The 12,967-nt window shown below is 43.2% G+C and overlaps 1 protein-coding gene across 3 annotated transcripts in view; it reads left to right on the forward strand.

Moving 5' to 3' along the window:
• LOC120827762 (protein shisa-8) overlaps positions 1-12,967 on the forward strand; it is a 69,694-nt gene that overhangs the window by 22,407 nt on the left and 34,320 nt on the right. For all 3 annotated transcript variants that reach the window (XM_040190869.2, XM_078083534.1, XM_040190871.2), the window contains one exon: positions 4,351-4,466. In XM_040190869.2, the coding sequence (XP_040046803.2) occupies positions 4,351-4,466 (116 nt within the window). The remainder of the gene's footprint in view (positions 1-4,350; positions 4,467-12,967) is intronic.

Below are 12,967 nucleotides of genomic sequence, written 5' to 3' on the forward strand. Positions count from 1 at the left end.
GCAGGGGGGCCTTGTAATATAAACTAACCTGCTGTGACAGTGAGGAGTGATTCAGCCACAAAATGCCGTGTTACAAACCCAGGGGAGTAAATGTGTTTGTGTGCAGAACAATACCGAATGTCTTATTACATGACCGTGGGGTGTTTCTTTCACTCTATTTTTAGAACAAACACACTTTGAGGATTGAAAGCAACGGTGCACATTTAGATCCACGCCACCAGGACGGGGCAGGACAACGTACGCAGACAAACGCAGGCGGCGTGTTTGCGAGGGGATTTGGCCGCATTGATCTACGATTTGACCGTGGAAAGAAACCCCGTCTGGAGCTGGCAAAATGTGTTCCGGCCCCAATCGTGAAATTTGGTTCTTTATTACTTGTGAATTGAATTTCAAAGTCCACTCACTCGATTGAAAAGGAATCGCAGATTTGCATGCAGCGGATCTGACTCATCCCGGACCTTTCGTCCCCCTTTTGAGTTTACAAAGACAGAACAGTGTTCAAAGGTACGTTCACAACCACGAGGAGAGAACCGACCACATTTACATGCGCTGTCAGACAATTTGATTGTCAGTTCTTTTGATAACGGTATGTAATGAAGCAGTTTAACATATCGCTTTTCTAACCCATCATGTATTATTCAATCGCATTAGTTCAAGTGTAAAGTAACTAATTAACTTTAATGACATGTACGAAGACTGCTGTCTATCACGTGATTTTAAACCAGTGATGCTGTGTGGGACGATGGAGGTCTGCCTCTTGTTCCACGGTGAGATCCTCACTACTGTTTCTACAGAAAACATGCAAACTCCCTCCAAAGGCCCGGATATGTTTCACTGGAGTTTTCCAGAAGTTAAAACCCTCTGTGGTGGATTGTTTCAGCCTTTGGCTTAATTATTTTTGTTTACAAGTTTTGAAAAAAACTGTACATCTGTTCATTACTCAACTCATATCCTGGCGCGCGTTACAGAGAACGATTGAAGTCATTTAACAGGACACTTCCCTGCTGTATATGAAAGATATCTTAAGTGAATAAAGTACGTGTGCTGTACTGTAATTAAAAAAAGTATAGAGAACAGAAGGTAAAAGCAGGCGTTTTATAATGAAAACTAACTTGACACACCGACTCCTACGAATGTTACATTAATGTAGTTTGACTTTGGGATGTGAAACTACAATCCCAGGGTTAGGGGTGGGGTTAGGGTTAGGGGGGGTGAGGGGCAGCGTGGACCCTGAAGTGGGTCAAAATGAAATTGTAGTAATTCCGTATACTAAAAGTACACATGTGGTGAGCAAAATGACACAAGATCAATCAGTACACAATCTCCATGAATCAGTCAGACTAATAATAATAACTGTAATATAACTAATATATAATGTGTGCGATACATTGTTGCAGCAGAATCTCCTCACCATCAAATAACGACAAAAAAACACATTAAAATCCGCAGCATTAAATGGCCAACCTGCAAGAGGATAAATCCTTAATTTCCCCATAAGCTCTCTGTAACACATTTTTGGGGTTATATATTTTTTTGTTTCCAAACCCACGTCTGAAAACCACCAGAAATGGCTGATGCATCTCCAGGATTATTCTCAAAAGCAATGACAAAGCTCCTCCAGAGCTGTTTTCAAAGCCTAAAACGCCAGTAACACCAGCTCTACTTAAACTACAGTTACTCTTCCCCAGGAAGGGGAACTTATTGCATGCACAGCTTCCTGCAAGAAACTCAGCATCTGAATACAAGTTCTTCCGGAATGTAGAAGGCCTGTGTTGTTATGCACTGAACGCATTGTTGTGTGTGAGTCCTATGTGAAGTGCTGCATGTCGCGCTCATAGAAGGGACGGGCATCTTCTGCACATGGACCTGCTGGATGCTGTTCTGGTCTGGTTGGAAAAGCGTTTGAATCTCTTACTCTGTACTTAAGCCGTACAGATTGGCTGTCAGAACGATGTGCCGAAAAGCTACGAGCTGGAGTCATTTATTGATTGTGTGTGTGTGTGTGCACCAACACGGGGCCTTTGATGTCCTCATCCCGCTGTGTATTATTTCATGAGCGCTAATATTGCAAGTTAGAATAGTTTATGTGAGTTTCCTCGAGGGTGGTGTGTGTGTGTGTGTGTGTGTGGGAGCGGGGGGTCGATGAGGGACGAAGGGGCTGGGAACACGGATGGGTAAGAGACGGAGACAGAGAGGAAATAGAAATTAGGCCACGGGTCCGAATCTGAGAGCTAAGAGAAGATGAAAGAGAGACGCAGGGTCAAGGAGGCAATACCGGGGGGGGTAGAAAGGCTCTTAGGTGCGAACGAAGATGAAGAAGGTGGGCAGCAGCAGAGATAAGAGGAGGGAAATGGAGTCCGACGCAGGAGGTTGAGAAGATAAAGCAGACGGGATTAGTAGAAGGAGAAAAAGAACGATGTTTCCAGGGAGATCGAGGGTCTACAGAACAACAAGCACTGAACAATAGCGCTCTCAAGCCTTCTCCAGGGGACGAAAGCGAGCGGCCGGGGTGGTGAGAGAGTGACGCGAGGTGCAGCCTGAACATTTCATGAAGTAATGCAATGCAAGTGGACAGATATTAATGAGATGGAGGGGAGAAAATGGATTGGCTGGCAAGCAGAAACTGCAACGAGCAATTGAGATGAATGTGTAAATGCAGCATATGTGTTGCTGTGGCACATACTGCCCATCTTAAACAGTATGAGTGCACATTTTATGACTATTTATCACCCTCGCCTGTCCTGTTAAGGCGCAACTTTCCCTATGGAAGTCAAAATGTATCCTTTAAACCTCAAATATATATATATATATATATATATATATATATATATATATATATATATATATATACAGAGTATTTGCCAGAATATTTACTAGAAGAGTTACATCAGCAACTTCCTTGCTGAACCAGACATTTTCCCATGAGCAACGGGAAATTCCCTCCCAGTACAGCTACAGTCCACTGGAGCAGCCGAGGATTACTTAATGGCACCTTAGCAGTGGGAATGAAATACATATTTAAATGTTGATTTGTCCTGCCTGATGCTTTTGATTTGATTTCTTCTCATATTTTGTGGAAAAACATCCCCACAAAAAGCTGATTGCATTTTTCTCCCCGTTCAAACAAGATCTGCCGTGAACTCAATCATGACCCGGATTATCCTTGTGTCTTTAATCTGGGATCAAATTACACAAACATCTTCACTCTGGCACCTTCTGCTAAGGTCCTATTTCAAGCGCGCTGTGTTGAATTACACAGTGCAGGAGTGGGAGTGTTTATGCACACTGCTGCCATGACCACAGGCAATCATCTCGCAGCAGCCTAATGACAAGACGCTCTGCTGCATTGTAGGAGGCTGTGTTGGAGGTTACAACAGTGCAATTAAAAGTGAGAAAATACTTCTGGGTCCCTTGATAGCAGCTCTCTGGTCACAGCTGATTCGTCGAGTATGTCGCTTTAATTTCCTGGTCAATGGCGACACGTTGAGCGCTGTCTTCCCCTCTTAGACCTCGTTAATGTGAGCAAATACTGGAAAGTTTTAAAAACTAATTATTGAGGTTAAATAAGTGGAAACGGAATACAGCTTTTTATAACAACAACCGAATAACGCCAGCTTTTTTTTTTCTTTAATAATAAACAAATGCCTCTCTAATGGGGCAAGTAATAACCTTTTATTTTCCACCGGGGTTGTTCACTGAAGCAATTAAGCTGAAATCACACATGTGGTAGTGATGAGGCTTTGTACGAGACGCACTCTGACAAATCAGAAAACCCGTCTCCTCTTGCATTTTGAACAAAATAGACAAGATAATGTCTTTCCAGAACAAAATCGTCCAACCGCTCTCTGCCTGGTGAAGGAGGCGCTGTGCAAGCTGCGGGTTCCGCGTGCACAGAAGGAGTTAAATCTGCATGTAGGAAGTCTGTTTCCTGCCTCTGCTCCAGTTTTGAGGACGCAACAGAACTTGTTCAAAGGCATCAAACAATAAAAGATGGCAAGTTGTTTGATTTTTTTTTTATATATATATAAATGATTGATGCTCCCAGTTGGCAAACATCCAGAGACTCGTGCTTTTCATCCTCGATTCCACTTTCTTGTATTTCATACTGAGTGTTTTCTGTTTGGGTTTGTTTTCATAGATGTGAACAATCTGCCTCAAATTGTCTGGTAGAGCTATTAAGCTGTTTGGTTGTATTTTTAATCATTTTTACGTTATGTCCCATGAACGCGTGTGTTTATTCATTTCAACCTTTTAACATCTTTCTTATTCTTTTTCTTTTTGTACTGTTGTACTGTTGCGCAGGATGATTTTGTCGGTGCGTAAAGGTGTGTTTTCTCTTCCTCCCTCCAGGACTCTGACCGAGCTCATGAAGCAGCCGGGCGAGGCGGGATTGGTGGATGGAACAGGGGTTCATCATCCTATAGGCACCAACGGCATCTCCGCCCGATCTCTGCGCTCCAACAACGGTCAGTGCTTCACGTGTGTGTCCGTCATTCCGTGTGCGTTTGCATCGGGGCTGAGTACCGTTAAAATTATGTTATTTGATACCTCGTTTTTGTACTTGGATCAATACCCATCGTTTCCATGGAAGCAAGCGCTTGCATAAAATCCCTCCACCACGGCGTTTGTTTACACACGTTCATCCGTTTATAATGTTTTGGTGGGATCTCGGCCCCCCTGAATTGAGCTGAAGGGAAAGTTCCTGCTGCGTCCGGTTTGTGTTCAGGACAACAAGCAATCTCTTTTTATGATGCTTGGTTGTTGAACTGAGTGTGGATCGATGAGGGCATTTCACATTATCGCTGCCTCATCACCCGTCAAAACAACGTCATCCAGCCACAAAATGCGGCAGCGATGTTACTGGTGACGCTCCACATATATTCATTGACAGAGTCATGTGTGTTCTCTGTACAGCGTGTGGTGTAGTGTGCTCTGCATGCACACAGAGAGCTGCAGTAGTTTCTCTCTCCCTTCCTGATTCAACAGTCCTGCACGTTTCTCGCTTTGCAAATACGCTACTGCAAATAAGTCACTTGTATCTTTGCCTTTACTTCTTTATGTACTTTAAAAAAAGATATATATATAAATTATTATGTAGTTCTCGGTCGTCCTTCTTGCAGTCATGTCAAACTGTTTATTTTGGTTTTGCACCGCTGTGATAAACCGGCTTTGCTCATTTACTGTATAGTTTCAGCAAGGAATGTGTTCCGTTAGAGCGACCTTCAAAGCCGGGAGCGATTCAGAAACAAGGGGACGGATTCATCGAGAGAACTGGGACAAAGCCTCAACATCCACGAGCACCTCGCACCTCGCACCTCGCACCCGTTTGTATCGAAGCACACATCCAGTTAAGCATGAGCACACATGCGTCTTCCGTGGGCAAGCAGCAGGGACAGAGGTTTTTAATTAAGATGTAATTAGCTGTGTTCCAGCTCCGGCCCCCACAGAGGGAGCACCGTGTGACCCATCTGCCTCCCTCTTTGTGTTTTGACCACACACTCACACACGCACGCGCTTCTTTAGTGCATTGAGACTCAAATAAGTGGCAGCCCTTCCTGGGGGCTCATTTGTGACAAGAGTGATGGCACGTTTTAAAGGACAAAGGTCCCCGCTGCCTCACTATTTCGTCCTCGTCATCAGGCGCCGCAGAGCCAATGTGAGACGTTCTTTGGTGCGAGTGTTTTCCAGGCTGACCTTTTTTAATGAGGTGGATGTTTTTATTGTACAGCCCTGAAGTCTGGAAGAAATCTGCACTCGCAGATGACGCCGCATAACATCCATAAACAAGAAATGCATGCACAGATCAATTCAGCGATACGAGATGTTTCCTATGCTCGGGTTTATATCTGAACGGTTTTCTTGTTTCACATTATCACAAATGCACAGGCGGTATTTTCACGCGAACCAAAAGAAAAATGCAGAGGCTTCTCCCTAACTTTCATCTTCCCACCATTGCAATAAACATGGTTTTGTCCTCTTTTTCACCCCACACTGCGCTTATTAGCACTGTGCTTTCTTCTGTCGGCTCACTTCTTCAATTGCTTTCTCCCCCTGCTATTAAATCCCCCTTTTTTTAACGCTGCTTTCTCACATTATGTTGCCGTGGTCATTTGTGTAGTCTTCAACATCATAGTTTATTCAGCCTTTAGGCGATTTAGTACCTACAGCAGGTAGTCTACTACAGTATCTGCTGTAATTTGTAATTTTGTTTGACTTGTGATTTATCGGTCTGATAGTTAGTTATCCTTTAAATATTGCTTATTATCTCTGATGGTTCAGGGGGGAATCACACATTGAAAAAACTGGAGTTCCGTTTTATAATAAAATCTACTATATGTAGTTCTCAAACAGCTTGTTGTTGTGCTCATCAACATTTTAAATATTATTATTTTCTCATCTCTCCGCCCCTGTAAAATGCCAGTACTTACAAAACAAAAGAGGAAATAATTATTCATAAGTACTACACCACTCTGGGCAGCAAAGTACCAAAAGATTAAGTAATTCTGCAGATTAAAAAAAATGGTTTTAACAAAAGTAAAGAAAAGAAAATCTAGAGGTGAGAGGTGTAATAGGTGGGATACAGAGTGTGTGTGTGTGATTTAAAGGTGGAATGAGGGCACAGGCTGATGACGGTAGGCCGATGGAATAGAGACATGCAATCCCTTTTGTTGCTGCCTTCACATAATCACTTCTTAATTAGACACATTTAATCCTTGAGGCCACTTCGAGAGAGAGAGAGAGAGAGAGAGAGAAATGGAGAAACGTGAGGAAATGAGAGAAAGGGAGAGAGTGCAGTAGGTATGTGTAGATAAAATGCATCTCCCTTCATAGGTCGGAGGAAAAGGACTTCAAAGGGATTTGGCGATGGAACAAAGCTGCTCTCCCTTTTCATGACGTGATACACAACACTTATGGCAGTATAAAAAAATGTACCACTTTTTAAAGGACCCTCTGTGAAATGACAACACTTATAATGACAACGTTATTGCCTTTCAATGGCAAAAGGACGTCTGCAGCACTTTCAATAGTATCTTGAAATGGATTCTGCTGTAGTTTATATTTTAAATGTCAGTAATATCTCGACGACTAATGAAATTCCCATCTGCTTACTTTGTGTTTACTCCTAGTTAGTTAGCATGCTTTACACAGGTAAATACTATACCTGCCAAACAAGTGTTTTATTTTTTCATCTATCTATTTCAAGTATTGCTGATCTGAAGTGCATTCTCGCAGATATACTTTCATATGTAGTTTTAATGATTTATTCATTTTAATGATAGTTATTCACATATCGCACCATGGACCTGTACATCTGTCGTTCCCATTTGTTTATTTATCTTCTTCTTATTAATTAGAATTAACATTAACAAAAGCAAGCAATTCTCATCAAGAATAAAAGTAAAACATACTGCAGGGAACGATGTAGAAGATTGACCAGTTTTCTATTCTTATCGCTCTGCATGTACACAACACAGTACTCTGTGCATCGGTGCATCTGTGGCTCGCAATAGTACTTCCCTGAACCAGCAGGAGTGCAAATAGGAAAATAGGATTAAAATACATTGAACACGTCCTGAGCTCTTTCCCTAATGAAGACAGCAATAAAATCCTCGTGTTTCCTCTCTTAAGAAAAGAATGATCTCCTTATCTGACTTTAACTCTTCTCCTGCTCACCCCTGCTCATTTTCAAGGAAAATATATTTTAATACCATGTAAGGGATGAACAACGGGCTAAAAGCGTCAGGATATAAAGCCTAACACTGAAATATCGGACAGACAGAGAGGAGCCGGGAACAGGAAAACACAAGGAGGAGAAGAATCGAGGTCAGGCAGTGGTTACAATTACAGAGGAAAACGGAGGATTGTTTTGTGTGGTTCCAAAGTCCGATGACAAAAAGGGTTGACAAGTTTTTGAAAGTCAAAGAACCTGCTACGGTTATAATCAACATATCAACAGCTGGGGAAAAACAGCTTAAGAAGGAAGGGAGGAGAGTGTGCGGTGAGGGGAAGGATGGCGGCGGGGGGGTGACAGGGAGGTGAAAACTTCAAAAAAGAAGCGCCGGGGCGAGAGTGAGAGAGAGGTGTGTGACGGAGCTCGGGTCCAAAGGGACAACCGGGGGGGAAGAGTGTGCGTGAGAAAGAGTTGGACACAATAAAAAAAAGAGAAGGTGAGGCAGGGAGGGGGGACCGGAGAGAGCGATGGAGAGAATAGATGGAGGAGACGACATGCTGATAGCTGCGAGGGGGCGACAGCTGGTCAGCTGCTGCTCTGCTCTGTTCTGGTGTGGAGAGCTGCCCTGGGGACAGTCACCCTGCTCTGCACACACACACACACACACACACTCACATGCAGAAGGTTGCATGTGTACATATAAACAAATTACACACAGGCTGGGTCACACAGTCCAACGCACATTTAGCTGTGTTCCACTGTGCAGAGATCTGAGCGGGTCCAATGAGCCGGGACAAGAGCTGTGGAAGACGGTAAAGAAATTATGGGCGAGATAAAAAATCAAGGTGTGAAAGAAGGAAGAGATGGAATGAAGAGACGGAGGGGGAGAGCAGCCGAGAGCAGAGGACTACGCGTCATGAGAAGGGAGTTAAAAAAAACATAAGCAACATAAGCATAACAACATAAGTGACGCCGTGGTTTATTACACAGAAACGAGCGTGAGAGATGGAGCGGGTACGAGGCATGTGGGATGTAAATAAGAAAGCGTGGCGAGGGAAGAGGAGAACAGATGGCGGGAAGGAAGAACGCGAGAACACTCTCAGATCACTTAAGCTAATGTCAGCCTTGCCAGCATGGCCTCTAATCGCAGCTCTGACTGCAGCAAAGAGCACAGAACAATGCGTAAACAATGAATGAAGTACAGTGCAAAGGGGGCGTTTCACCGGCCGATTCCACTACCAAATAACTTTAGTTCTTGGGCCTCAGCTTTTTCTAAGTTCTGACCCTTCTAATGACTTGAGTGATACACTGACTTTCCACCAAAGACCCCCATAACGTTCACAACTAATGTGCTGACATGAGGTCTGGTCTGAACTTATTTGTTCTAACTTCTCTGATGCCTTTTGCTTAGAAAACAAGTTTACGAGGGTATATAAATGTTTCCGAATTGGGGGGACAGGAAAGGCACGTAGGATTGTGGGCGTTTTATGAGCCGCTGAAAATTCACAGGCATCTCTTTTGAAAATCCTCCAAAGAGTTTCCTCTGTTATAATGAAAGGATGGTAGACATTTGAACAATCCTTTGCTGGAATTCAATGACGTAGCATCCTTGAAGCTCACGCCGCTGTGGGAACCTGCTTTGGTTTTGAGATGCAGACCTCCATGTTGTTTGAGACTGTTCCTCCCAAAAAAACTAATCAAACGCTAGCTGTCTTGCTCCTTTTCTTAGCACAACCACACAGAAACGTCTTTGAGAACCACATAGTCACACAGAAACATATAGAATAATAAGAGCCTGGACGAGTTTACATTCTAAACACATTGAGGAAAGATGCCACGGACCGCCTCAATGATGCACATGCGCTGCACACACGAGCTGCTTCATTTAGGAGTTGTGGTGAGCAGGCTTCAAACTAAAGACGCCCCTCGGTTATGGAAGGAAAGACTTCAGTGGGGCACATCTGAGCCGGGCGGAGGTTTCATCTGAGATAGGGAAGGATTTGCATTTGTGGGGCATAATTTGCATGTTGCTGGCCTGCGAGAGAGGGAAATATAAACATGAGTGAGAGGGAGGTGGAGATGGAGGGAGGGAGGGGAGGGAGAGCAAGGGGGAAGAAGGCGAGAGAAACGGTGTTTGTTTGATGCAGGAAGTGATGGAGAGACCGGGGGAGGGGGGGGCGATAGGATCGGTGTGACATTGAAATCAAAACACGTAAATGAGTACCATGGGAGCCTGCAGGATGGGTGCTGAGTGAAAATAGGTACTATAGGCAGAGGGCTGTGTGTGTGTGTGTGTGTGTGTGTGTGTGTGTGTGCCAGCATCTGTGCGAAAGGGAGAGCGTGTTTGTTTACATCTGTGCGCCCTTGATTTCTTCACTACAGTGCCACATGGGGCCAGTGCCAATTATATCCGCACTGAGCTCGTCAACGACCCCCCACCAGAGAGACAGAGAGACGGAGGGAAGGGAGTCAAACAGAGCAAATATGCTTTAAGAATATGTGAGTATATGTGTGTCCATTCAAGCATGAGAACATGCTCTCATGCATGAACGTATCATACAGTTTGCCCATCAGGTGGCCAACTTGTGTTCTAATCCAGTTACATTCCCACCATTATGTCTGAATGGCGTAATGGTTGTAGGACCCCAGGTCTCCCTACCAATCTGTTTGCTGCTCTGTGGGTGTTTTTAGTCCTAATTAGCATCTGAAGGGATGCGCTTGTCAGCAAGAAGTGAATGATCCCGACCATGCTGACCATGTATAGTGGCTGAAAACAACCAGACAGATGTGGATACGTTCCTCAATACAACCGTAAACAACCAGAAAACCACAACTAACAGATGTCAAATGTTTTTTTAGAAGCAGTAGATGCACCACTTTGGTTCAGACTCACATGATTTTAACAATGTCGTGTGCATTGCCAAAAAAAAGAAGCTGTTCAAATGTTCCTTCTTGTTTCTTTAACCAATGATTGCGGATTAAGTCTATTCTTATCAGACTGTATTTCAGAGGGATCGTTTTCTTTTTCTGCCCTTTTAGTTGTCAGTCAGGTTGAAAACATTGTGCAGAGTTTTGTTCTACATACGCTTGCAGGTCTGCTGAGTCCCTCAGCTGCTTAAAATCCTTCCTAACACTTTTCTGTCTACTGCTGCCTTTAATCGACCATTTCTGCATTTCCGACTTTTGGTTAATTTACTATACACTGCAAATGTGTATCTTTTCCCTTCATCTTTCAATCAATATTCTCAACAGTTTTCAAATCTCCTTGCTTTATGTTTTTAATGGTTTTACGTGAAGCACTTGCCGTGTTGTTGAAATGTTCTATACGAATACAAATGCACACACAACAAATCCTTCATACTAAATGATCCATTTGTAAATAAGAGTTTTCAACAACTCAGATTGTTGAAGACAGCAGTTGATGTATTTGGTAAGACAAGCACACTGTAAATATGTTGAAATGAAGTTGCGTAACAGCCACAATCCTCTTCTCCCGATCTTACTTGACCTTTGTGTGTCATTCCCCTTTTTGGCTCTTGAATGACGTCGCCTGGATCTTTCCTTTCAATCTTCTCTTCCTCTTCTGTACACCAACTAACTTCTCGCTATCTCTCTCACACTTTTTCTCCCCCCTCAGGCCAAACTAAATATATCCCTCCTTCCACCAAAACCATACTGACGCAGCAAAAAAAGCCCAGCATATTCAAAAAACACTCTTTTTACATTTTTGCCAATTAGATATTTCTCTCACTTGCAGGGTTTTTTTTATTAATTAATTTGCCTTTAATTTCCTATTTGGATGGTGCCATTCGGATCTTGAATGCCTAGTGTTATATATCTGTCTCAGACGTATTTGGGGCAGTAAAGATACGACCCATGAAGCCGCCTTCCGTGTTGGTAGATCAGGTGTAAATCTGGCTGATAATCTTCTGGTGCATCACTTGCTTTGCGCTCCCACTATCTCTTTTCCCATCTCATTAACCGCCAACCTCCTCTCATCCTCTGCATTATTTCTGCTCACAGCCTTGCTTCCTTTGAGGTCTCTCTCCCTGTCTCTCTCCCTCTCTGTCTCCCCCCCTCAGAGCCCAAGTGTCTGCAGACTGAGCCGTCTGATGCCTCATTTTCTGACTGAACTCTGAAGTCGCCACAAAATGATCACAGAGCTACAATAAATAGACCCGATGTTCCTTTTGGTGTTTTTAGGAGTTCAAGAGTTGAATTGAACTGAGTTGAAAGCAAACTTTCAGGGTTGCAGGAAGAACATCTAGAGGCGACTAAAAACACAAAGAAATAAAGAATTAAGAGCTGGTTGAAAATACAAGCTTATATAATGTGAAAATGAAAAGAGAAATATTAACAGGCTGATGTACATTTAAATGAAATGAAAATAAATATCATATTGCAGTAGAAAGGGAAAAGCTGAAGTGGACACAGATGGTGCCGCTCTATGTATTCTAGTTCTTTGAAAATCTGATGCCACTGCTGAAAGTCAACCAACTCACAGAGGGGGAATATCCAGAATAGGCTTATTAATAAACCAGGGCGGCGACAGATTACGGCTTTAGCTTCCAAAAGAATGGCTTCGGCTGACAAACAGACACAGTCGGACAGACAGAAGGTCAGTGAGTAACGTGACATATTAGCTGATCACCAGCGCGTGTACATCTTCTTTTGTATCATGGATACAAGCGTTACACTATCTTCCTTCACACGTGGAAACATGCCGGAGGCTTTTATTTATTTTATTTTTTTGCATAAGGAGTATTCAAGAAAAATTCAAATTGCAGATACAGAGAAATATCGATCATCAATATCGAGCATCAGGAAGTTTGTCAAATAACTTTTATATTGATTTAGTTCATTTATGGATTTAGATTTAATTCATTTCTGGTTCATTCAGCATGTATAGTGCATACAGCATGCATGAGGGACAACAGAGTATCTTCAGGCATATCTGATCTGCCATTATATTTAGAAGTGCATGAAGAAAAAAGATGCTTGTGTGTGTGAATTGATCCAATGAGGAGCGCGGGATGTTTCCTCTCAGTCATTTGAAGGACGTCAGACTCAGCACGACAACGCGCCAAGCGGTCATGATGGCCCCTTAGACACACGCACGCACACACACACAACGATACACGGCAATGACGACAATTAGGGACAGCACAGACAGACTACTTGATAAATTAGCGCTCAATGGAGACAAATGACGCCGCACGTTGTCATTGTGGTACCTTGATTCATTGGGGTTGTGCATCACGCACATAAATGCATGTGTTCATTTTATGTGCCTTG

This window comes from Gasterosteus aculeatus, chromosome 11 (genome assembly GCF_964276395.1).
Source record: "Gasterosteus aculeatus chromosome 11, fGasAcu3.hap1.1, whole genome shotgun sequence".
In the NCBI taxonomy this organism is placed as follows: domain Eukaryota; kingdom Metazoa; phylum Chordata; class Actinopteri; order Perciformes; family Gasterosteidae; genus Gasterosteus; species Gasterosteus aculeatus.